This window comes from Brienomyrus brachyistius, unplaced genomic scaffold, assembly GCF_023856365.1.
Source record: "Brienomyrus brachyistius isolate T26 unplaced genomic scaffold, BBRACH_0.4 scaffold65, whole genome shotgun sequence".
Lineage (NCBI taxonomy): Eukaryota > Metazoa > Chordata > Actinopteri > Osteoglossiformes > Mormyridae > Brienomyrus > Brienomyrus brachyistius.
In genome coordinates, this window is record NW_026042340.1 from 707,549 (window position 1) to 734,757 (window position 27,209).

At 42.7% G+C, this 27,209-nt stretch overlaps 2 protein-coding genes across 2 annotated transcripts in view; both read left to right on the top strand.

The window, feature by feature from the left end:
• Positions 1-26,467, top strand: LOC125725339 (protein NLRC3-like). Its single transcript, XM_049002201.1, has 7 exons — positions 1-147; positions 4,291-4,410; positions 14,327-14,440; positions 21,663-21,769; positions 22,149-23,997; positions 26,126-26,299; positions 26,392-26,467. Exons 2-7 carry the CDS (start codon positions 4,331-4,333, stop codon positions 26,393-26,395), a joined length of 2,328 nt encoding a protein of 775 aa, XP_048858158.1. The 5' UTR covers positions 1-147; positions 4,291-4,330; the 3' UTR covers positions 26,396-26,467.
• Positions 1-27,209, top strand: part of LOC125725331 (NACHT, LRR and PYD domains-containing protein 12-like) — a 322,258-nt gene that overhangs the window by 291,040 nt on the left and 4,009 nt on the right. The gene's annotated exons all lie outside the window — the stretch shown is intronic.

Here is a 27,209-nt window from a genome sequence, read left to right on the forward strand (position 1 = left end):
TATCCAGCCCAGTATTGTAACGCAGGGCATTTAAAGGGTCTACCATTTGGTTTAGCAGGCATTTCAAGGGATAAAGGCAGAATCGCCATTTTATCAAGAAAGATGAATATGATTCTGGAATAATATACAGATATTCTGCGTTTCAAGGTAAGATTATACTCGACAGATAAAACTAATAATATAATAAGAATATTTAACACAGCCTACTTATAGTGTGACTTAATATACGTGCGTACAGTACAATAAGTTACTGCGTCACAGAGGAGTTTTCGAATTAACATCAATAATATTTAATTACTAACACGCAGCCGTGAGTTCGCCTAATATACGGTGCTGTAATATTTTGAAGTTATATTAAGTTTTTCTTTTTTTTAAGTGCTAAGGATAATTGCTAACATCCGGGTTAAACTCATGACTTAACATTTTATTAAATCACGGTTTTACCACGGATCTGTTCTGTGTTCTCCAATCTGAAAGGTGTTGATTAGTTGTAGTCATACTTTACAGTCGTATTTAAACTATTTATAGCAAATATTATGCAAGTCTAATTTTAATAACCGGTAAACAAATAAGTCAAATTCTACCCACATCGCAGCTGAATAACAGGAGGCGGTGTGTTTATCACACTCACACATATATATATATATATATATATATATATACACACAAAACCCATCCATGTAAAGCGCTTTGTGATGACTCTGTTGTGGAAGGTGCTATATGAAAATAAGTTGAATATATCTACGTGTATGTATGTATGTATGTATATATATGTATGTGGCGTCGTCATTTAAATGGTCTACCGTTTGGTCAAGCAGGCACTTAAAGGGATAAAGGCAGAGTCTCCATTTTATCAAGAAACATGAATATGATTCTGGAATAATATAAAAATATTCTGCGTTTCAAGGTAAGATTTTGCTCGACAGATAAAACTAATAATATAATAAGCATATTTAGCACAGCTACTTATATAGTGGGATTTAATATACGTCCGTGCAGTATAATAAGTTACTGCGTCACAGATGAGTTTTCGAATTAACATCAATAATATTTAATTACTAACGCGCAGCCGTGAATTCGCCTAATGTACTGAGTTGTATAAACATGAACCGGGGGGGGCTAGGCTGTAATATTTTCAAGTTATATACTTTTTTTAAGTGCTAAGGATAATTGCTATCGTGCCAAAACATCCGGGTTAAACTCATGACTTAACATTTTATTAAATCACGGTTTTACCACGGATCTATTCTGTGTTCTGCAATCTAAAAGGTGTTGATTAGTTGTAGTCATACTTTGCAGTCGTATTTAAACTGTTTATAGCAAATAGTACGCAAGTCTGATTTTAATAGTCGGTAAACAATAAGTCAAAATCTACCAACAGCGCCGATGATTAACAGGAGGTGGTGTGTGTTTATCGCACACACACGCGAACATATATATTTACACACACATACATATATATCCAAAATACATCCATGTAAAACGCCTTTGGACGACTCTGTTGTGAAAGACGCTGTATAAAAATAAGTTGAATATATCTACGTATATATGTGCGTGTGTGTGTGTTTGTATATGCAAATACAGAGGGTCACACATTTTACTGGAATATAAACACATGGTTGGATTTTAGAGACACAAACTTTACTTCTATATTGATGGGGGAGTCGCCCCTGGATTTCAGTCACGCATGCGCTGCCGATCTGAGTCAGCCGTGTCAAACTATTTAAGTATCAAACTATTCAGGTATTTAAGGACTGTTAGAACGTCTTCTGAAGCCAAAACGTTCCCTAGAAATAGGGATTTGGTCCATCGACTTGGACACTGCTTATTTTTCTTGATAAATAAGGTCAAATGTATGTGAAGTTTTTAGGAAAAAAACCTGCAGTTTTGGAGAAAACTGGGGTTAATGTTGATTTAAAAAAATGCAAATTTGGGGTCTGTGGATCCCCAAAGTGTCAGCTCTCTGGATGGCTGGACATGGGTCCAAGGTTATTTTGATAACGATACTTTTGTTAGATGGAGTGTGACAATAAGTGATTCTTCAGATCTTTTGTTTCCATTATTATGTCACGCAGTGCGTACAGCAGGGGTCTCCATCTCCAGTCCTGGAGTGCGTTTCCCAAACAACGACGGAAGTTAGCATTAACAATGCATCGTATTATGGTAGTTCAAATAACCAACATCCGAAGTATGACTGTTTCTCAAAACCATCGTTGCACAGTAGTTTGAACCACGTTAGTTAGTTGGGATCACCGTAGTTCGAACTACAGTGGTTCCTGTGCTGATTGGTCAGACTCGCGGCGAGTCGTGCGCAAAAACTAAGAAACTTTGTAATATCAGTGGTCTAATTTTCAAGGCCGGTCAAAAACTCACACACACACATATATAATGTTATCTATTGTCAGTCACATAACACCAATAATATGAATAATTAATTTTGGGTTTTATTCTTTTCTTTTTATTTTTGTATTTTTTTTTATTATTTCTCAAATTTTTGTCACTATTTTTGGCGACGTGTACCAAATGGCACGATGACCACTGGGTACAACATCCTTTACTGAGCAATATACACTAACTGCATATGCTACTACAGGGGTGGGCAGTCTTATCCAGAAAGGGCGGGTGTGTTTGCAGGTTTTTTTGGGATGACTGTCTGATCAGTTGCTCAAACGCATATGTGCGAACTCTTCAGTCTTCTACGGACTACTCCACGTACCGAGTTGCAGTGAAAAGCTGCATGGCTAACGGCCTTTTCTGGATAAAAACCCCTGTGCTAATACAATACTTTGCAGTCTGAGAATTCACCCTGTTGCTCACTACAGACAGTTACCATACTTATGACCAGAGACCCACACAACAATTATGTTTCAAACTACATTTTCAGACAACTTAACATTATATGTGATCGTAGAGCTAAATTATTCCTTATTAGGTATTAAAGATTATTACATTTCTTACTTAGATGATGACTATACCCTTTTTAGACTGCATTTTCCACCATCGCTGATGTATTTACCCGGAACTAATCTTCAGCTTAGCTCGAGAAGTGTAGTTCGAACTACGTAACTTAACCACAGTATTTGTGAACGTTCATTTGGACTGTGGTTTTGGGAAATGGCTATAATGCATGTTGAATAATAATGCATGTATAATAATGCATTATACATGACTATAATGTCCATACTATGTTAATATATCTTTGAGAAATAAACAACAAATCGTATCTTTTCACAATTTTATTGGTTTAATCGCATACTAAAGGCATGCAGGTATACGTTAGACAATTGCTTTTAATTGAATCACTTTTCAGGAGAAATGAAGCATTGTTTCAATGAGCTGTAAGGGTACCAACACATTTTGATTTGATTGATTGATTGATTGATGAAACCCTTTATTGCTGTTGCAATACACCATGTCACTAGTCACAACTACCAGCGAAAAAACTGGCCATCAACCCGACCATACATATACACAAACGTCACAGTAGGGGGTAGACCGGTCGGGAGACAGGGGCAAACAGAGAGAAGAAAGAAACAGAATAACATGAGGAGAGAGGAGGAGAATAAAAAAACAGCCCCCAGACTGTTCTCCAGTGGGGAGGACGTTGTAGGAACCGAAAAAAAAACACCTCAGCAACATAAGCACATGGTCACTACGCCTTACAACATAAAACGACACAACTTGCAACAGGTGAGGGAATGGGGAGGTGGAGGTAGTCCAGCATAGACAGACAGCCATCCGGTCCTGCAGCCACGAGGGCGCTGGTCACAGACCCGCCTGTTCACGCTGGGGGTATGAAGCGGCGAAGGCGTGGGATGGGGGAGGGTGCGGTGAGTCCTTGGGATTGGGGGAGAGGAATGCAAGAGAGTCTCACTGCCTTGTTCTTCCGGAGGAGTTGTTATTTCGGCAGCGGTCTTGGCCGAGGTCAGTGCTGATTGGGGGGAGCCAAAACCTGATAGGATAGGGTTGTTTGGGTTTCCGGGCGAGAAGCTGCCCTAATGTCGACGCTGGTCTCCGCCATCCAAACCTTTGCAAAACCGTGAGCTTCTCCATGATGTTATCCAATTTGCGATCAATAGTCACAGTCTGAGTGCTAACAGCTCTGCCCACTCCATCAATCATTCCGGCCAGCCTAGTGGGGTTGTGAGCGGCATTTTATTCAAATGTTTCTCCACGTGTGTATCTCTTTACTATGTGTAACACTGCATATGGAACATAACGGATGTAAAAGTGCTGAGTACTTGATATTGTGTATTTATCTATCTATCTATTTACCCTTCATGTTCACAGAGGCCCGAGCAGGAATCATCTGGTCTGGATCAGTACAAAAATGGAGAAGGAGAGAAGAAAAAGAAGAGCTTCTTCTGAAATGCGCCCCCCTGTGGGGTGTAACAGAAACAGCCCTGAGAGGTAACAGTGTTACAGCCCACTAGCCTGCATGTCTCTCTGGGTCTATAGTCAGGACATAACATAAAGTAACCTGGGCTCCTAGCTAGGGCTGCTCAGTGGGCAGCACTGTAATACAGGTAGCTTCATAATAAGACCTTGTCATCTTCTTTCTTCGCCTTTTTCTTCCACAATCAGCCAGTTATTTTATACTAGAGGCCAGCAGCAGATCATGCCTCCTATACAAAATGGCCACATAACAAAAGTAAACAAACAAATAAATATATAAACAGGTAAAAAGTAACATCAGTCAAGTCTAGTTGTGGAGGTTTTGAACAATGAAACTAAACCTTTCATATAGGAATCTAATTTTCAGGTGAGAATTTATTTCACAGTATAGCTGATTGTGAACTAGTCTGTTTACATGAAGAGCCTCACAGCATATCAAAGTACATAAAGGCAGAGCAGAAGGATAAACAGCAGTGTGATGCCGTCCCCATTGTATGAATTATATTTATACCATGAGGGTTTGTTTCCTCTCGCTGCTCACAGTGTCCTGATGGAGAGAGCAGACTCCCCTGTACCCAGCAGTGTGATGCCGTCCCCATTGTATGAATTATATTTATACCATGAGGGTTTGATTCCTCTCGCTGCCCACAGTGTCCTGATGAAGAGAGCAGACTCCCCTGTACCCAGCAGTGTGATGCCGTCCCCATTGTATGAATTATATTTATACCATGAGGGTTTGTTTCCTCTCGCTGCTCACAGTGTCCTGATGGAGAGAGCAGACTCCCCTGTACCCAGCAGTGTGATACCGTCTCCATTATATGAATTATATTTATACCATGAGGGTTTTTTTCCTCTCACTGCCCACAGTGTCCTGATGAAGAGAGCAGACTCCCCTGTACCCAGCTGTGCTTCCCTGAAGAGTGACAGGTCAATGGACCCCCCAAAGAACTTCAGAGAGGAACCTTTTCCTACTGATCAAAGGTAAATGTGCATTTAAACAAACACTGTTTAAAACACTCAGGCTCTCAGTCAAATGGCACAGAGACACATACAATCTATGAGGAAAAAACACACAATAAATGCATTAATTTCTCCCTTTAACAGATTCCATCACCTTTTAGAATTTAGCCTAGAGTTTTGTCTGTGTTCTATATAAATAACCCCTGAGGTAAATGGATGAGCATTACTGTAAAACCTGACTTCCTGCGAGCTGGAATGGGAAGTTATTTAACTGCAAAGTGCATTTCGAAATTCAGCACAGAGCTTGAGAAAAGCAGTTTTCCCTGTTCCCTGCTGCATATCCATTAAAGAATGATTCAACAATAGATTGTCGATTTTTGAGACAAACGCTTCTGTTTTGATCACAAATAAATGTTTTCTCATGGACTCATTACATCACGCTCACACTAAGGCTTCAGTTTAACATGTTTAATGTATCTGTGTGGCTTAGATAATAAACTACTATCATCAGACAAAAAAGAGGACTATTGGTTTCTTTGCCAAAGGTGACAATTAAATACTTACTGATTCAGATCATAATAAATGTGACGCTGTAGTGGTTCTCATCCCCTGAGTATAAAATAAGATGATTTGTTGATCCCAGGGGTAAATTATCTTGCGTACAGCAGCAAAGTGCACAGATACAAACATACAATGTAATTAAAGACAACGTGCAAAGACAGCAGATATAGTGCAAATAAGTAAACATTTATAGAAGTAAACAAAATTTCTGTAGGATAACAATTTTAAGAAGTACACAATACACAAAGAAAACATTCCTGAAAATGGAATATCGCTCAGGAAATAAATTTCCATTAAAATGGATGTGATTTACATGAATTAAAACAGAGATCAGCTTTTATCACATAAAAAATGGGGCGTTAAGGCTGGCTGTGGGGGCTGCACATGGACAGCAGGCATTGTGGTGTCTAACGGCAGCAGGCAGGAAAGATCCCCAGTAGCGCTTCTTAGCTCACGGTGGGGGAAAGAGCCGGTGGCTGAAGGTGCCCCAAGATAGCGCCCCCTGGAGCCTCGGCTGGGTTATGGACCGGGCCAGTGGGGCCAGTGCACTGGGGGTTCGGAACAGCAGTGGCTGTGAGTCCCAACATTTATAGTGCAAGATATGAAATGCCCCCCCCCCCCCTGTGGGGTGTAAGAGAAAGAGCACTGAGAGGTAACAGTGTTACAGCCCACTAGCATACATGTCTCTCTGGGTCTATAGTCAGGCCATAACATAAAGTAACCTGGGCTCCTAGCTAGGGCTGGTCAGTGGGCAGCACTGTAATATGTGTAGCTTCATAAAAAGACCTCGCCATCTTCTTTCTTCGCCTTTTTCTTCCACAATCAGCCAGTTATTTTATACTAGAGGCCAGCAGCAGATCATCCCTCCTATACAAAATGGCCACATAACAAAAGTAAACAAACAAATAAATATATAAACAGGTAATAAGTAACATCAGTCAAGTCTAGTTGTGGAGGTTTCGAACAATGAAACTAAACCTTTCATATAGGAATCTAATTTTCAGGTGAGAATTTATTTCACATTATAGCTGATTGTGAACTAGTCTGTTTACATGAAGAGCCTCACAGCAAATCAAAGTACATGACGGCAGAGCAGAAGGATAAACAGCAGTGTGATGCTGTCCCCATTGTATGAATTATATTTATACCATGAGGGTTTGTTTCCTCTCACTGCCCACAGTGTCCTGATGAAGAGAGCAGACTCCCCTGTACCCAGCAGTGTGATGCCGTCCCCACTGTATGAATTATATTTATACCATGAGGGTTTGTTTCCTCTCACTGCCCACAGTGTCCTGATGGAGAGAGCAGACTCCCCTGTACCCAGCAGTGTGATGCCGTCCCCATTGTATGAATTATATTTATACCATGAGGGTTTGTTTCCTCTCACTGCCCACAGTGTCCTGATGAAGAGAGCAGACTCCCCTGTACCCAGCAGTGTGATGCCGTCCCCATTGTATGAATTATATTTATACCATGAGGGTTTGTTTCCTCTCACTGCCCACAGTGTCCTGATGAAGAGAGCAGACTCCCCTGTACCCAGCAGTGTGATGCCGTCCCCACTGTATGAATTATATTTATACCATGAGGGTTTTTTTCCTCTCACTGCCCACAGTGTCCTGATGAAGAGAGCAGACTCCCCTGTACCCAGCTGTGCTTCCCTGAAGAGTGACAGGTCAATGGACCCCCCAAAGAACTTCAGAGAGGAACCTTTTCCTACTGATCAAAGGTAAATGTGCATTTAAACAAACACTGTTTAAAACACTCAGGCTCTCAGTCAAATGGCACAGAGACACATACAATCTATGAGGAAAAAACACACAATAAATGCATTAATTTCTCCCTTTAACAGATTCCATCACCTTTTAGAATTTAGCCTAGAGTTTTGTCTGTGTTCTATATAAATAACCCCTGAGGTAAATGGATGAGCATTACTGTAAAACCTGACTTCCTGCGAGCTGGAATGGGAAGTTATTTAACTGCAAAGTGCATTTAGAAATTCAGCACAGAGCTTGAGAAAAGCAGTTTTCCCTGTTCCCTGCTGCATATCCATTAAAGAATGATTCAACAATAGATTGTCGATTTTTGAGACAAACGCTTCTGTTTTGATCACAAATAAATGTTTTCTCATGGACTCATTACATCACGCTCACACTAAGGCTTCAGTTTAACATGTTTAATGTATCTGTGTGGCTTAGATAATAAACTACTATCATCAGACAAAAAAGAGGACTATTGGTTTCTTTGCCAAAGGTGACAATTAAATACTTACTGATTCAGATCATAATAAATGTGACGCTGTAGTGGTTCTCATCCCCTGAGTATAAAATAAGATGATTTGTTGATCCCAGGGGTAAATTATCTTGCGTACAGCAGCAAAGTGCACAGATACAAACATACAATGTAATTAAAGACAACGTGCAAAGACAGCAGATATAGTGCAAATAAGTAAACATTTATAGAAGTAAACAAAATTTCTGTAGGATAACAATTTTAAGAAGTACACAATACACAAAGAAAACATTCCTGAAAATGGAATATCGCTCAGGAAATAAATTTCCATTAAAATGGATGTGATTTACATGAATTAAAACAGAGATCAGCTTTTATCACATAAAAAATGGGGCGTTAAGGCTGGCTGTGGGGGCTGCACATGGACAGCAGGCATTGTGGTGTCTAACGGCAGCAGGCAGGAAAGATCCCCAGTAGCGCTTCTTAGCTCACGGTGGGGGAAAGAGCCGGTGGCTGAAGGTGCCCCAAGATAGCGCCCCCTGGAGCCTCGGCTGGGTTATGGACCGGGCCAGTGGGGCCAGTGCACTGGGGGTTCGGAACAGCAGTGGCTGTGAGTCCCAACATTTATAGTGCAAGATATGAAATGCCCCCCCCCCCCTGTGGGGTGTAAGAGAAAGAGCACTGAGAGGTAACAGTGTTACAGCCCACTAGCATACATGTCTCTCTGGGTCTATAGTCAGGCCATAACATAAAGTAACCTGGGCTCCTAGCTAGGGCTGGTCAGTGGGCAGCACTGTAATATGTGTAGCTTCATAAAAAGACCTCGCCATCTTCTTTCTTCGCCTTTTTCTTCCACAATCAGCCAGTTATTTTATACTAGAGGCCAGCAGCAGATCATCCCTCCTATACAAAATGGCCACATAACAAAAGTAAACAAACAAATAAATATATAAACAGGTAATAAGTAACATCAGTCAAGTCTAGTTGTGGAGGTTTCGAACAATGAAACTAAACCTTTCATATAGGAATCTAATTTTCAGGTGAGAATTTATTTCACATTATAGCTGATTGTGAACTAGTCTGTTTACATGAAGAGCCTCACAGCAAATCAAAGTACATGACGGCAGAGCAGAAGGATAAACAGCAGTGTGATGCTGTCCCCATTGTATGAATTATATTTATACCATGAGGGTTTGTTTCCTCTCACTGCCCACAGTGTCCTGATGAAGAGAGCAGACTCCCCTGTACCCAGCAGTGTGATGCCGTCCCCACTGTATGAATTATATTTATACCATGAGGGTTTGTTTCCTCTCACTGCCCACAGTGTCCTGATGGAGAGAGCAGACTCCCCTGTACCCAGCAGTGTGATGCCGTCCCCATTGTATGAATTATATTTATACCATGAGGGTTTGTTTCCTCTCACTGCCCACAGTGTCCTGATGAAGAGAGCAGACTCCCCTGTACCCAGCAGTGTGATGCCGTCCCCATTGTATGAATTATATTTATACCATGAGGGTTTGTTTCCTCTCACTGCCCACAGTGTCCTGATGAAGAGAGCAGACTCCCCTGTACCCAGCAGTGTGATGCCGTCCCCACTGTATGAATTATATTTATACCATGAGGGTTTTTTTCCTCTCACTGCCCACAGTGTCCTGATGAAGAGAGCAGACTCCCCTGTACCCAGCTGTGCTTCCCTGAAGAGTGACAGGTCAATGGACCCCCCAAAGAACTTCAGAGAGGAACCTTTTCCTACTGATCAAAGGTAAATGTGCATTTAAACAAACACTGTTTAAAACACTCAGGCTCTCAGTCAAATGGCACAGAGACACATACAATCTATGAGGAAAAAACACACAATAAATGCATTAATTTCTCCCTTTAACAGATTCCATCACCTTTTAGAATTTAGCCTAGAGTTTTGTCTGTGTTCTATATAAATAACCCCTGAGGTAAATGGATGAGCATTACTGTAAAACCTGACTTCCTGCGAGCTGGAATGGGAAGTTATTTAACTGCAAAGTGCATTTCGAAATTCAGCACAGAGCTTGAGAAAAGCAGTTTTCCCTGTTCCCTGCTGCATATCCATTAAAGAATGATTCAACAATAGATTGTCGATTTTTGAGACAAACGCTTCTGTTTTGATCACAAATAAATGTTTTCTCATGGACTCATTACATCACGCTCACACTAAGGCTTCAGTTTAACATGTTTAATGTATCTGTGTGGCTTAGATAATAAACTACTATCATCAGACAAAAAAGAGGACTATTGGTTTCTTTGCCAAAGGTGACAATTAAATACTTACTGATTCAGATCATAATAAATGTGACGCTGTAGTGGTTCTCATCCCCTGAGTATAAAATAAGATGATTTGTTGATCCCAGGGGTAAATTATCTTGCGTACAGCAGCAAAGTGCACAGATACAAACATACAATGTAATTAAAGACAACGTGCAAAGACAGCAGATATAGTGCAAATAAGTAAACATTTATAGAAGTAAACAAAATTTCTGTAGGATAACAATTTTAAGAAGTACACAATACACAAAGAAAACATTCCTGAAAATGGAATATCGCTCAGGAAATAAATTTCCATTAAAATGGATGTGATTTACATGAATTAAAACAGAGATCAGCTTTTATCACATAAAAAATGGGGCGTTAAGGCTGGCTGTGGGGGCTGCACATGGACAGCAGGCATTGTGGTGTCTAACGGCAGCAGGCAGGAAAGATCCCCAGTAGCGCTTCTTAGCTCACGGTGGGGGAAAGAGCCGGTGGCTGAAGGTGCCCCAAGATAGCGCCCCCTGGAGCCTCGGCTGGGTTATGGACCGGGCCAGTGGGGCCAGTGCACTGGGGGTTCGGAACAGCAGTGGCTGTGAGTCCCAACATTTATAGTGCAAGATATGAAATGCCCCCCCCCCCCCTGTGGGGTGTAAGAGAAAGAGCACTGAGAGGTAACAGTGTTACAGCCCACTAGCATACATGTCTCTCTGGGTCTATAGTCAGGCCATAACATAAAGTAACCTGGGCTCCTAGCTAGGGCTGGTCAGTGGGCAGCACTGTAATATGTGTAGCTTCATAAAAAGACCTCGCCATCTTCTTTCTTCGCCTTTTTCTTCCACAATCAGCCAGTTATTTTATACTAGAGGCCAGCAGCAGATCATCCCTCCTATACAAAATGGCCACATAACAAAAGTAAACAAACAAATAAATATATAAACAGGTAATAAGTAACATCAGTCAAGTCTAGTTGTGGAGGTTTCGAACAATGAAACTAAACCTTTCATATAGGAATCTAATTTTCAGGTGAGAATTTATTTCACATTATAGCTGATTGTGAACTAGTCTGTTTACATGAAGAGCCTCACAGCAAATCAAAGTACATGACGGCAGAGCAGAAGGATAAACAGCAGTGTGATGCTGTCCCCATTGTATGAATTATATTTATACCATGAGGGTTTGTTTCCTCTCACTGCCCACAGTGTCCTGATGAAGAGAGCAGACTCCCCTGTACCCAGCAGTGTGATGCCGTCCCCACTGTATGAATTATATTTATACCATGAGGGTTTGTTTCCTCTCACTGCCCACAGTGTCCTGATGGAGAGAGCAGACTCCCCTGTACCCAGCAGTGTGATGCCGTCCCCATTGTATGAATTATATTTATACCATGAGGGTTTGTTTCCTCTCACTGCCCACAGTGTCCTGATGAAGAGAGCAGACTCCCCTGTACCCAGCAGTGTGATGCCGTCCCCATTGTATGAATTATATTTATACCATGAGGGTTTGTTTCCTCTCACTGCCCACAGTGTCCTGATGAAGAGAGCAGACTCCCCTGTACCCAGCAGTGTGATGCCGTCCCCACTGTATGAATTATATTTATACCATGAGGGTTTTTTTCCTCTCACTGCCCACAGTGTCCTGATGAAGAGAGCAGACTCCCCTGTACCCAGCTGTGCTTCCCTGAAGAGTGACAGGTCAATGGACCCCCCAAAGAACTTCAGAGAGGAACCTTTTCCTACTGATCAAAGGTAAATGTGCATTTAAACAAACACTGTTTAAAACACTCAGGCTCTCAGTCAAATGGCACAGAGACACATACAATCTATGAGGAAAAAACACACAATAAATGCATTAATTTCTCCCTTTAACAGATTCCATCACCTTTTAGAATTTAGCCTAGAGTTTTGTCTGTGTTCTATATAAATAACCCCTGAGGTAAATGGATGAGCATTACTGTAAAACCTGACTTCCTGCGAGCTGGAATGGGAAGTTATTTAACTGCAAAGTGCATTTCGAAATTCAGCACAGAGCTTGAGAAAAGCAGTTTTCCCTGTTCCCTGCTGCATATCCATTAAAGAATGATTCAACAATAGATTGTCGATTTTTGAGACAAACGCTTCTGTTTTGATCACAAATAAATGTTTTCTCATGGACTCATTACATCACGCTCACACTAAGGCTTCAGTTTAACATGTTTAATGTATCTGTGTGGCTTAGATAATAAACTACTATCATCAGACAAAAAAGAGGACTATTGGTTTCTTTGCCAAAGGTGACAATTAAATACTTACTGATTCAGATCATAATAAATGTGACGCTGTAGTGGTTCTCATCCCCTGAGTATAAAATAAGATGATTTGTTGATCCCAGGGGTAAATTATCTTGCGTACAGCAGCAAAGTGCACAGATACAAACATACAATGTAATTAAAGACAACGTGCAAAGACAGCAGATATAGTGCAAATAAGTAAACATTTATAGAAGTAAACAAAATTTCTGTAGGATAACAATTTTAAGAAGTACACAATACACAAAGAAAACATTCCTGAAAATGGAATATCGCTCAGGAAATAAATTTCCATTAAAATGGATGTGATTTACATGAATTAAAACAGAGAGCAGCTTTTATCACATAAAAAATGGGGCGTTAAGGCTGGCTGTGGGGGCTGCACATGGACAGCAGGCATTGTGGTGTCTAACGGCAGCAGGCAGGAAAGATCCCCAGTAGCGCTTCTTAGCTCACGGTGGGGGAATGAGCCGGTGGCTGAAGGTGCCCCAAGATAGCGCCCCCTGGAGCCTCGGCTGGGTTATGGACCGGGCCAGTGGGGCCAGTGCACTGGGGGTTCGGAACAGCAGTGGCTGTGAGTCCCAACATTTATAGTGCAAGATATGAAATGCCCCCCCCCCCCCCTGTGGGGTGTAAGAGAAAGAGCACTGAGAGGTAACAGTGTTACAGCCCACTAGCATACATGTCTCTCTGGGTCTATAGTCAGGCCATAACATAAAGTAACCTGGGCTCCTAGCTAGGGCTGGTCAGTGGGCAGCACTGTAATATGTGTAGCTTCATAAAAAGACCTCGCCATCTTCTTTCTTCGCCTTTTTCTTCCACAATCAGCCAGTTATTTTATACTAGAGGCCAGCAGCAGATCATCCCTCCTATACAAAATGGCCACATAACAAAAGTAAACAAACAAATAAATATATAAACAGGTAATAAGTAACATCAGTCAAGTCTAGTTGTGGAGGTTTCGAACAATGAAACTAAACCTTTCATATAGGAATCTAATTTTCAGGTGAGAATTTATTTCACATTATAGCTGATTGTGAACTAGTCTGTTTACATGAAGAGCCTCACAGCAAATCAAAGTACATGACGGCAGAGCAGAAGGATAAACAGCAGTGTGATGCTGTCCCCATTGTATGAATTATATTTATACCATGAGGGTTTGTTTCCTCTCACTGCCCACAGTGTCCTGATGAAGAGAGCAGACTCCCCTGTACCCAGCAGTGTGATGCCGTCCCCACTGTATGAATTATATTTATACCATGAGGGTTTGTTTCCTCTCACTGCCCACAGTGTCCTGATGGAGAGAGCAGACTCCCCTGTACCCAGCAGTGTGATGCCGTCCCCATTGTATGAATTATATTTATACCATGAGGGTTTGTTTCCTCTCACTGCCCACAGTGTCCTGATGAAGAGAGCAGACTCCCCTGTACCCAGCAGTGTGATGCCGTCCCCATTGTATGAATTATATTTATACCATGAGGGTTTGTTTCCTCTCACTGCCCACAGTGTCCTGATGAAGAGAGCAGACTCCCCTGTACCCAGCAGTGTGATGCCGTCCCCACTGTATGAATTATATTTATACCATGAGGGTTTTTTTCCTCTCACTGCCCACAGTGTCCTGATGAAGAGAGCAGACTCCCCTGTACCCAGCTGTGCTTCCCTGAAGAGTGACAGGTCAATGGACCCCCCAAAGAACTTCAGAGAGGAACCTTTTCCTACTGATCAAAGGTAAATGTGCATTTAAACAAACACTGTTTAAAACACTCAGGCTCTCAGTCAAATGGCACAGAGACACATACAATCTATGAGGAAAAAACACACAATAAATGCATTAATTTCTCCCTTTAACAGATTCCATCACCTTTTAGAATTTAGCCTAGAGTTTTGTCTGTGTTCTATATAAATAACCCCTGAGGTAAATGGATGAGCATTACTGTAAAACCTGACTTCCTGCGAGCTGGAATGGGAAGTTATTTAACTGCAAAGTGCATTTCGAAATTCAGCACAGAGCTTGAGAAAAGCAGTTTTCCCTGTTCCCTGCTGCATATCCATTAAAGAATGATTCAACAATAGATTGTCGATTTTTGAGACAAACGCTTCTGTTTTGATCACAAATAAATGTTTTCTCATGGACTCATTACATCACGCTCACACTAAGGCTTCAGTTTAACATGTTTAATGTATCTGTGTGGCTTAGATAATAAACTACTATCATCAGACAAAAAAGAGGACTATTGGTTTCTTTGCCAAAGGTGACAATTAAATACTTACTGATTCAGATCATAATAAATGTGACGCTGTAGTGGTTCTCATCCCCTGAGTATAAAATAAGATGATTTGTTGATCCCAGGGGTAAATTATCTTGCGTACAGCAGCAAAGTGCACAGATACAAACATACAATGTAATTAAAGACAACGTGCAAAGACAGCAGATATAGTGCAAATAAGTAAACATTTATAGAAGTAAACAAAATTTCTGTAGGATAACAATTTTAAGAAGTACACAATACACAAAGAAAACATTCCTGAAAATGGAATATCGCTCAGGAAATAAATTTCCATTAAAATGGATGTGATTTACATGAATTAAAACAGAGATCAGCTTTTATCACATAAAAAATGGGGCGTTAAGGCTGGCTGTGGGGGCTGCACATGGACAGCAGGCATTGTGGTGTCTAACGGCAGCAGGCAGGAAAGATCCCCAGTAGCGCTTCTTAGCTCACGGTGGGGGAAAGAGCCGGTGGCTGAAGGTGCCCCAAGATAGCGCCCCCTGGAGCCTCGGCTGGGTTATGGACCGGGCCAGTGGGGCCAGTGCACTGGGGGTTCGGAACAGCAGTGGCTGTGAGTCCCAACATTTATAGTGCAAGATATGAAATGCCCCCCCCCCCCTGTGGGGTGTAAGAGAAAGAGCACTGAGAGGTAACAGTGTTACAGCCCACTAGCATACATGTCTCTCTGGGTCTATAGTCAGGCCATAACATAAAGTAACCTGGGCTCCTAGCTAGGGCTGGTCAGTGGGCAGCACTGTAATATGTGTAGCTTCATAAAAAGACCTCGCCATCTTCTTTCTTCGCCTTTTTCTTCCACAATCAGCCAGTTATTTTATACTAGAGGCCAGCAGCAGATCATCCCTCCTATACAAAATGGCCACATAACAAAAGTAAACAAACAAATAAATATATAAACAGGTAATAAGTAACATCAGTCAAGTCTAGTTGTGGAGGTTTCGAACAATGAAACTAAACCTTTCATATAGGAATCTAATTTTCAGGTGAGAATTTATTTCACATTATAGCTGATTGTGAACTAGTCTGTTTACATGAAGAGCCTCACAGCAAATCAAAGTACATGACGGCAGAGCAGAAGGATAAACAGCAGTGTGATGCTGTCCCCATTGTATGAATTATATTTATACCATGAGGGTTTGTTTCCTCTCACTGCCCACAGTGTCCTGATGAAGAGAGCAGACTCCCCTGTACCCAGCAGTGTGATGCCGTCCCCACTGTATGAATTATATTTATACCATGAGGGTTTGTTTCCTCTCACTGCCCACAGTGTCCTGATGGAGAGAGCAGACTCCCCTGTACCCAGCAGTGTGATGCCGTCCCCATTGTATGAATTATATTTATACCATGAGGGTTTGTTTCCTCTCACTGCCCACAGTGTCCTGATGAAGAGAGCAGACTCCCCTGTACCCAGCAGTGTGATGCCGTCCCCATTGTATGAATTATATTTATACCATGAGGGTTTGTTTCCTCTCACTGCCCACAGTGTCCTGATGAAGAGAGCAGACTCCCCTGTACCCAGCAGTGTGATGCCGTCCCCACTGTATGAATTATATTTATACCATGAGGGTTTTTTTCCTCTCACTGCCCACAGTGTCCTGATGAAGAGAGCAGACTCCCCTGTACCCAGCTGTGCTTCCCTGAAGAGTGACAGGTCAATGGACCCCCCAAAGAACTTCAGAGAGGAACCTTTTCCTACTGATCAAAGGTAAATGTGCATTTAAACAAACACTGTTTAAAACACTCAGGCTCTCAGTCAAATGGCACAGAGACACATACAATCTATGAGGAAAAAACACACAATAAATGCATTAATTTCTCCCTTTAACAGATTCCATCACCTTTTAGAATTTAGCCTAGAGTTTTGTCTGTGTTCTATATAAATAACCCCTGAGGTAAATGGATGAGCATTACTGTAAAACCTGACTTCCTGCGAGCTGGAATGGGAAGTTATTTAACTGCAAAGTGCATTTCGAAATTCAGCACAGAGCTTGAGAAAAGCAGTTTTCCCTGTTCCCTGCTGCATATCCATTAAAGAATGATTCAACAATAGATTGTCGATTTTTGAGACAAACGCTTCTGTTTTGATCACAAATAAATGTTTTCTCATGGACTCATTACATCACGCTCACACTAAGGCTTCAGTTTAACATGTTTAATGTATCTGTGTGGCTTAGATAATAAACTACTATCATCAGACAAAAAAGAGGACTATTGGTTTCTTTGCCAAAGGTGACAATTAAATACTTACTGATTCAGATCATAATAAATGTGACGCTGTAGTGGTTCTCATCCCCTGAGTATAAAATAAGATGATTTGTTGATCCCAGGGGTAAATTATCTTGCGTACAGCAGCAAAGTGCACAGATACAAACATACAATGTAATTAAAGACAACGTGCAAAGACAGCAGATATAGTGCAAATAAGTAAACATTTATAGAAGTAAACAAAATTTCTGTAGGATAACAATTTTAAGAAGTACACAATACACAAAGAAAACATTCCTGAAAATGGAATATCGCTCAGGAAATAAATTTCCATTAAAATGGATGTGATTTACATGAATTAAAACAGAGAGCAGCTTTTATCACATAAAAAATGGGGCGTTAAGGCTGGCTGTGGGGGCTGCACATGGACAGCAGGCATTGTGGTGTCTAACGGCAGCAGGCAGGAAAGATCCCCAGTAGCGCTTCTTAGCTCACGGTGGGGGAAAGAGCCGGTGGCTGAAGGTGCCCCAAGATAGCGCCCCCTGGAGCCTCGGCTGGGTTATGGACCGGGCCAGTGGGGCCAGTGCACTGGGGGTTCGGAACAGCAGTGGCTGTGAGTCCCAACATTTATAGTGCAAGATATGAAATGCCCCCCCCCCCCCTGTGGGGTGTAAGAGAAAGAGCACTGAGAGGTAACAGTGTTACAGCCCACTAGCATACATGTCTCTCTGGGTCTATAGTCAGGCCATAACATAAAGTAACCTGGGCTCCTAGCTAGGGCTGGTCAGTGGGCAGCACTGTAATATGTGTAGCTTCATAAAAAGACCTCGCCATCTTCTTTCTTCGCCTTTTTCTTCCACAATCAGCCAGTTATTTTATACTAGAGGCCAGCAGCAGATCATCCCTCCTATACAAAATGGCCACATAACAAAAGTAAACAAACAAATAAATATATAAACAGGTAATAAGTAACATCAGTCAAGTCTAGTTGTGGAGGTTTCGAACAATGAAACTAAACCTTTCATATAGGAATCTAATTTTCAGGTGAGAATTTATTTCACATTATAGCTGATTGTGAACTAGTCTGTTTACATGAAGAGCCTCACAGCAAATCAAAGTACATGACGGCAGAGCAGAAGGATAAACAGCAGTGTGATGCTGTCCCCATTGTATGAATTATATTTATACCATGAGGGTTTGTTTCCTCTCACTGCCCACAGTGTCCTGATGAAGAGAGCAGACTCCCCTGTACCCAGCAGTGTGATGCCGTCCCCACTGTATGAATTATATTTATACCATGAGGGTTTGTTTCCTCTCACTGCCCACAGTGTCCTGATGGAGAGAGCAGACTCCCCTGTACCCAGCAGTGTGATGCCGTCCCCATTGTATGAATTATATTTATACCATGAGGGTTTGTTTCCTCTCACTGCCCACAGTGTCCTGATGAAGAGAGCAGACTCCCCTGTACCCAGCAGTGTGATGCCGTCCCCATTGTATGAATTATATTTATACCATGAGGGTTTGTTTCCTCTCACTGCCCACAGTGTCCTGATGAAGAGAGCAGACTCCCCTGTACCCAGCAGTGTGATGCCGTCCCCACTGTATGAATTATATTTATACCATGAGGGTTTTTTTCCTCTCACTGCCCACAGTGTCCTGATGAAGAGAGCAGACTCCCCTGTACCCAGCTGTGCTTCCCTGAAGAGTGACAGGTCAATGGACCCCCCAAAGAACTTCAGAGAGGAACCTTTTCCTACTGATCAAAGGTAAATGTGCATTTAAACAAACACTGTTTAAAACACTCAGGCTCTCAGTCAAATGGCACAGAGACACATACAATCTATGAGGAAAAAACACACAATAAATGCATTAATTTCTCCCTTTAACAGATTCCATCACCTTTTAGAATTTAGCCTAGAGTTTTGTCTGTGTTCTATATAAATAACCCCTGAGGTAAATGGATGAGCATTACTGTAAAACCTGACTTCCTGCGAGCTGGAATGGGAAGTTATTTAACTGCAAAGTGCATTTCGAAATTCAGCACAGAGCTTGAGAAAAGCAGTTTTCCCTGTTCCCTGCTGCATATCCATTAAAGAATGATTCAACAATAGATTGTCGATTTTTGAGACAAACGCTTCTGTTTTGATCACAAATAAATGTTTTCTCATGGACTCATTACATCACGCTCACACTAAGGCTTCAGTTTAACATGTTTAATGTATCTGTGTGGCTTAGATAATAAACTACTATCATCAGACAAAAAAGAGGACTATTGGTTTCTTTGCCAAAGGTGACAATTAAATACTTACTGATTCAGATCATAATAAATGTGACGCTGTAGTGGTTCTCATCCCCTGAGTATAAAATAAGATGATTTGTTGATCCCAGGGGTAAATTATCTTGCGTACAGCAGCAAAGTGCACAGATACAAACATACAATGTAATTAAAGACAACGTGCAAAGACAGCAGATATAGTGCAAATAAGTAAACATTTATAGAAGTAAACTAAATTTCTGTAGGATAACAATTTTAAGAAGTACACAATACACAAAGAAAACATTCCTGAAAATGGAATATCGCTCAGGAAATAAATTTCCATTAAAATGGATGTGATTTACATGAATTAAAACAGAGAGCAGCTTTTATCACATAAAAAATGGGGCGTTAAGGCTGGCTGTGGGGGCTGCACATGGACAGCAGGCATTGTGGTGTCTAACGGCAGCAGGCAGGAAAGATCCCCAGTAGCGCTTCTTAGCTCACGGTGGGGGAAAGAGCCGGTGGCTGAAGGTGCCCCAAGATAGCGCCCCCTGGAGCCTCGGCTGGGTTATGGACCGGGCCAGTGGGGCCAGTGCACTGGGGGTTCGGAACAGCAGTGGCTGTGAGTCCCAACATTTATAGTGCAAGATATGAAATGCCCCCCCCCCCCTGTGGGGTGTAAGAGAAAGAGCACTGAGAGGTAACAGTGTTACAGCCCACTAGCATACATGTCTCTCTGGGTCTATAGTCAGGCCATAACATAAAGTAACCTGGGCTCCTAGCTAGGGCTGGTCAGTGGGCAGCACTGTAATATGTGTAGCTTCATAAAAAGACCTCGCCATCTTCTTTCTTCGCCTTTTTCTTCCACAATCAGCCAGTTATTTTATACTAGAGGCCAGCAGCAGATCATCCCTCCTATACAAAATGGCCACATAACAAAAGTAAACAAACAAATAAATATATAAACAGGTAATAAGTAACATCAGTCAAGTCTAGTTGTGGAGGTTTCGAACAATGAAACTAAACCTTTCATATAGGAATCTAATTTTCAGGTGAGAATTTATTTCACATTATAGCTGATTGTGAACTAGTCTGTTTACATGAAGAGCCTCACAGCAAATCAAAGTACATGACGGCAGAGCAGAAGGATAAACAGCAGTGTGATGCTGTCCCCATTGTATGAATTATATTTATACCATGAGGGTTTGTTTCCTCTCACTGCCCACAGTGTCCTGATGAAGAGAGCAGACTCCCCTGTACCCAGCAGTGTGATGCCGTCCCCACTGTATGAATTATATTTATACCATGAGGGTTTGTTTCCTCTCACTGCCCACAGTGTCCTGATGGAGAGAGCAGACTCCCCTGTACCCAGCAGTGTGATGCCGTCCCCATTGTATGAATTATATTTATACCATGAGGGTTTGTTTCCTCTCACTGCCCACAGTGTCCTGATGAAGAGAGCAGACTCCCCTGTACCCAGCAGTGTGATGCCGTCCCCATTGTATGAATTATATTTATACCATGAGGGTTTGTTTCCTCTCACTGCCCACAGTGTCCTGATGAAGAGAGCAGACTCCCCTGTACCCAGCAGTGTGATGCCGTCCCCACTGTATGAATTATATTTATACCATGAGGGTTTGTTTCCTCTCACTGCCCACAGTGTCCTGATGGAGAGAGCAGACTCCCCTGTACATAGCAGTGTGATGCCGTCCCCATTGTATGAATTATATTCATACCATGAGGGTTTGTTTCCTCTCACTGCCCACAGTGTCCTGATGGAGAGAGCAGACTCCCCTGTACATAGCAGTGTGATGCCGTCCCCATTGTATGAATTATATTTATACCATGAGGGTTTGTTTCCTCTCACTGCCCACAGTGTCCTGATGAAGAGAGCAGACTCCCCTGTACCCAGCAGTGTGATGCTATCCCCATTTAATGAATTATATTCATACCATGAGGGTTTTTTTCCTCTCACTGCCCACAGTGTCCTGATGGAGAGAGCAGACTCCCCTGTACCCAGCAGTGTGATGCCGTCCTCATTGTATGAATTATATTTATACCATGAGGGTTTGTTTCCTCTCACTGCACACAGTGTCCTGATGAAGAGAGCAGACTCCCCTGTACCCAGCAGTGTGATGCTGTCCCCATTTAATGAATTATATTTATACCATGAGGGTTTTTTTCCTCTCACTGCCCACAGTGTCCTGATGGAGAGAGCAGACTCCCCTGTACCCAGCTGTGTTTCCATGAAGAGTGACGCGTCAATGGAGCCTCCAATGTACTCAAGCTTACCTTCCGATCCAGCTGGTAAACAGTGAACACACCCCCCTTCCACCTCCCCCCCTGCTCGCAAAGTCTCTGCTTTGCATATCAATGGAGCGGCCTGCTCTGTCAGCGACAGGCCTCTGGCCACATGCCAGCCGTGGACTCGCAGATTTTTTTTTTTAATATACACTTACTACTCAGATTAATGGCTTTAACATTTTCTTTAGCTGCCTGAGGCTTATGCCTGCATATTGTCATCCAGTAAAATATGCATGATAAAACTTTGAGCTTCACATTTGTCACAGTGAAATATCTAGATTTGTACGTCTATAAAAAAAAAGTGTGTTTTTGGAAAATATTATTCTCATACCAGTCAGGATCACGGTGAGAATTAGTGCATTTTCCTCTCATTTCTTTTCAGGACAGCTCATACTGCAATATTTGCACAGAATCAAAAGTAACCTGAAGCAGAAATGTGAGTGTGTATTTGAAGGGAAAGCTAAGGAAGGACAGCCAACACTTCTCAGTGAGATTTACACAGAACTCTACATAACTGAAGGTGGGACTGGAGGAGTCAATGATGAACATGAAGTGAGACAGATTGAAACAGCATCCAAGAAAAGGCAAAGAGAAGATACTACAGTCAAGTGCAATGATATATTTAAACCCTTATGTGGGCGTGAGACACCTATCAGAACTGTACTCACTAAAGGGGTGGCAGGTATCGGGAAAACAGTCTCTGTGCAGAAATTTATTCTCGACTGGGCAGAAGGAAAAGCAAACCAGGATGTTCACTTCATATTTGCTCTTCCTTTCCGGAACCTGAATATGATTAAGGGTGAATACAGTCTGATTGAACTGCTTCACCACTTTGTCCCAGAACTGAAATCATTTCAATCCACTGAGCTGTTTAGGTACAAAGTCTTGTTCATCTTTGATGGTCTGGATGAGTGTCGCCTTCCTTTAGATTTTCAGAACAATGAGAGCTGGTTTGATGTAACAAAGCAAATGTCACTGGATGTGCTGTTGACTAACCTCATTAAGGGGAATCTGCTTCCATCCGCTCTCCTCTGGATAACCTCCCGGCCCGCAGCAGCCAATCAGATACCTCCTGACTGCATCCACCGAGTGACCGAGATACGAGGGTTCAGTGATGCCCAGAAGGAGGAGTATTTCAGGAGGAGATTTAGTGATCAGAGCCTGGCCAGCAGGATTATCACACATGTGAAATCATCAAGGAGCCTCTTCATCATGTGCCACATACCTGTGTTCTGCTGGATTTCAGCCACTGTCCTTGAGAGGCTTTTTAGTGAGACTGACAGGGGAGAAATTCCAAGGACTCTCACTGAAATGTACACACACTTCCTGATCTTTCAGGCGAGTTTAAAAAATGACAAATATATGGAAAACGATGAAACCAAACTTAAGGAATACAGCAAGGAATTCCTTTTGAAACTTGGTAAACTGGCTTTTGACAACCTTGAGAAAGGCAATCTCATATTTTATGAGCAAGATCTGACAGAGAATGGCATTGATGTCACTGAAGCTTCAGTTTACTCTGGAGTGTGTACAGAAGTCTTTAAGGAGGAATATGGGCTGTATGAGGATAAGGTGTACTGCTTTGTGCATCTGAGCATCCAGGAGTATCTCGCTGCTTTATATGTGTTTCTGTCAAACTCATCAGCTGACCTGCTGGAGACTGCAGTGGATCAGGCCTTAAAGAGCAAGAATGGACACTTGGACCTCTACCTCCGCTTCCTACTGGGCCTCTCAACAGGCTCCAGTAAGGTCCTGTTACAAAAACTACTGGGAGAGACAGGAATCAGCTCAGATTCCATTAAGGACATGGACCAATGCGTATTTCCATCCAGTGTCTGTCCCCCCGTGTCCTCAGGGCCGCTGGGGTCTGAAGCTTATCCCCAAAGCTCCGTGCGCATGACAGGGAATAACTCAGGATGGGGTGCCACCAAATCACTGGCTCAGTACATCAAGTGGAAAATACAGGAGTATTTATCTCCAGAAAGGACCATCAACCTGTTCCACTGTCTGATTGAACTAGGTGACAATTCACTAGTAGAGGAAGTACAAAGATACCTGAATTCAGGAAGGCTTTCAGAAGAAGACCTCTTACCTGATCAATACTCAGCTCTGGCCTTTGTGATGCTGATGTCAGATGAGGAGCTGGATGTGTTTGATCTGAAAAAATACATTGGATTAGGTGAAGAGCACTGGAGGCTGCTGCCTGTGGTCAAGAACTCCAGGACGGCTCTGTAAGTGACGTGGGGATGGGAAGTCATGTCTGGTCTGGCAGTAATACATGAATGTTGTTTGGAATTTATTATATATTTTTCCTCATGGGTTAATTCCTGGAGTGTTTTTTTTTTGATCTTCTGGACCACAGACTTTATAATGACTGAAGGTAGTGATGCAGTAACAAACAAAAAAGTGAGGTTTCCGTTCCCATCCAGTCTGCCTTCTGATCACAGGCACAGCATCCTAACCTTTCTGTGTGCAGTTCACATGCATGGATTTTTGCTGGGGACTCTGGTTTCCTCCCAAAAGCTTGCAGCGCAGGTTGGTTGAGTCTAAGTTGGCCCTTTGGCGTGTTGATTTCTGCCAGCACCCCTTGTTCCTGGATAGACTCTGGTGAACCCAGTTGGGATTAAATGGTTATAGTGATGGATGGATATTAACTGAAGGTAGTGATGTAGCAAAAACAAAACAGACAAGATTTCCATGACCATCCTTTCTGTAATAAATAACCAAAGATGCAGGTTGCTGGTTCAGATCTCCTGACCAGCAGAGTGATGTTTTCACTGGGTCCTTGAGCTGCAGGGGGCTGGATGCTGGCCGACCCTGCGCTGTGACCCCCAAACTTCCTCTCACCTTTATATGTGTCAGTGTGTCTCTTGGAGAGCAATATGGGAGGGGTGAAAAGACAATTTCCCCATGGGAATGAATGAAGCATTATTATTCATAAATCGTTCAAACAAACATTTCTTCTAGAAGTCTGTTTCACTGGATTGATAGCTTTCTGATTAGTGTATTGTTGATAAGGGCTGGGCGATAAATAAAAAAATGTATATGTGTCATTTTAATTTAAAAATATCGCAATAAATAATTTTGAGTCCCCCCCCCAAACACAGAATTCAGTTTCAATTCAGTTTTATTTGTATAGTTTTTCACAACATTACATTGTCTCAAAGCGCTTTTCTAAAGCTATAAGCACTTTTCTCAGACACTTCAAGGTTAGACTGAAATATTGCAGCAACATCAGCACCTTGGCCATCTGGTCGAGGGTTATGCTGTAATCAGCTGGTGTAGATTCATTTAATTGTCTTGTTTTGTTCATCCCACCACATAAGTTATGGGGTCTGCTGTCATATGCTGGCTATGGAAAAATAATATCTGCTTTTGTTCCTAATAGAATAGATTACTGTAATGCCCAGAATGCCGCTGGCGGAGTGTTAACACGCAACAGGCACAGGGATTTCATCACACCTGCTCTCACATCCCTGCACTGGCTTCCTCTGGGTAGGAGATGAAGTTGGGAAGCTCAAAATTCCCACCAGAAAGCTGCACTTGAATGGCTGACATTCTGGCTGCTGACTCAAAGATAGAAGCTGGTGATGTGACAATACTGAACTTACAGGAATGGCGAATGCACAGTTACTGTGAGGGACAATGCTTGTGAAATTCTGCACTATAATAGCAATGTTTCTGTTCTACTGCATCAGAATCTTAGGCTAGAGGGCTGAACTGAAAGCAAATCATGAATCCTTCTGTTATCTTGCTTTGTATGTAGCCTAAGCGTGTTTCCCCAGCAAAGGCGATAATCGCTGGTTAATCACTGTCAGATATCAACCCCGGATACTTGTCTGATTACGCTGATTACCGATAATATCCTCATATCACTCAGACCTAACTGGTGATTTGACATGATCCCAGGTATAACAATACAGGCATAAAGGATTTTACTCATGGGATCAGGAATCCAAGTGCCAGTTGCTGCTGCATTATCTGCTGGGGACGTTCACATCTCCTCCTTTCAGTGATACGTGTCGAGTGTAGGGACACCTGGCAGAGAGATGGCTAAGGACTGCACTGGAAGCACTGGTCTGACTGTTATGGGAGGTTCACATCCATCTTGCTGTCCATGTGTTCCTATATGTTCCTATATATTCTGTTTTGAGCTAAGATGCACTGACCCACAATTAGTGATCATCTGACTGCAGCAAATTGTCAGGATGCACAGGAAACTCTGCAGACTGTAATTCATTTTGAAATGTAAGCTGTGCTGCTAATTATATTGAAGACAAATGCTTATTGTAATGTTTTGTATTTAGCTAAAGTATTGGATCTGTATGTGTCTGTGTCTTAAAGTGTTTTCTTTTCTAGGCTGAACAGCTGTGATCTCATAGATAAACACTGTGAAGTGTTGACTTCAGCTCTAAGATCAAACTCTTCAACCCTGAGAGAGCTGGACCTGAGTGATAATAATCTACAAGATTCAGGAGTGAAGCAGCTCTCTGCTGGACTGAGGGATTCACACTGTAAACTGGAGATACTGAGGTCAGTATTACTGGGTATTCCACACTGTACACTGGCGTCTACTGGGTGTGAGAGACAGGAGACATGAGGGAGACACTGCTGTCTGTTCCCAGATGAGGTAGGAGGAGAGCAGGAGTAGGAGCAGAAGGCAGGGTAACGCGGAGCAGCCGGTGTCTGGGGGGTCACAGGTGAGGTGGGAGGAGAGAAAACAGAACAAAAGGAGCGGAAGGCAGGGTAACGTGAAGCCGCCGGTGTCTGGGGGTCACAGGTGAGGTGGGAGGAGAGAAAACAGAACAAAAGGAGCGGAAGGCAGGGTAACGCGGAGCAGCCGGTGTCTGGGGGTCACAGGTGAGGTGGGAGGAGAGAAAACAGAACAAAAGGAGCGGAAGGCAGGGTAACGCGGAGCAGCCGGTGTCTGGGGGTCACAGGTGAGGTGGGAGGAGAGAAAACAGAACAAAAGGAGCTGAAGGCAGGGTAACGCGGAGCAGCCGGTGTCTGGGGGTCACAGGTGAGGTGGGAGGAGAGAAAACAGAACAAAAGGAGCGGAAGGCAGGGTAACGCGGAGCAGCCGGTGTCTGGGGGTCACAGGTGAGGTGGGAGGAGAGAAAACAGAACAAAAGGAGCGGAAGGCAGGGTAACGCGGAGCAGCCGGTGTCTGGGGGTCACAGGTGAGGTGGGAGGAGAGAAAACAGAACAAAAGGAGCGGAAGGCTGGGTAACGCGGAGCAGCCGGTGTCTGGGGGTCACAGGTGAGGTGGGAGGAGAGAAAACAGAACAAAAGGAGCGGAAGGCTGGGTAACGCGGAGCAGCCGGTGTTTGGGGTTTTAGGTGCACCATCGTCACGATGGTTTGGTTTGGAAATCAAATGCTCATTTATGGCCATTAATTCACTGTGACTTCAGGACGTCAGATTAAAAGGTGAGGTTCAGTGA

What these genes read in the sequence shown, in the direction of transcription:
- LOC125725339 (XM_049002201.1), top strand. Translation starts at nt 4,331, where the DNA reads ATGGAGAAGGAGAGAAGAAAAAGAAGAGCTTCTTCTGAAATGCGCCCC. An exon ending in CCTTTTCCTACTGATCAAAG is followed by an intron (nt 14,441 to 21,662) that starts GTAAATGTGCAT and finishes CACTGCCCACAG; the next exon opens with TGTCCTGATGGAGAGAGCAG. An exon ending in CTTACCTTCCGATCCAGCTG is followed by an intron (nt 21,770 to 22,148) that starts GTAAACAGTGAA and finishes ATTTCTTTTCAG; the next exon opens with GACAGCTCATACTGCAATAT.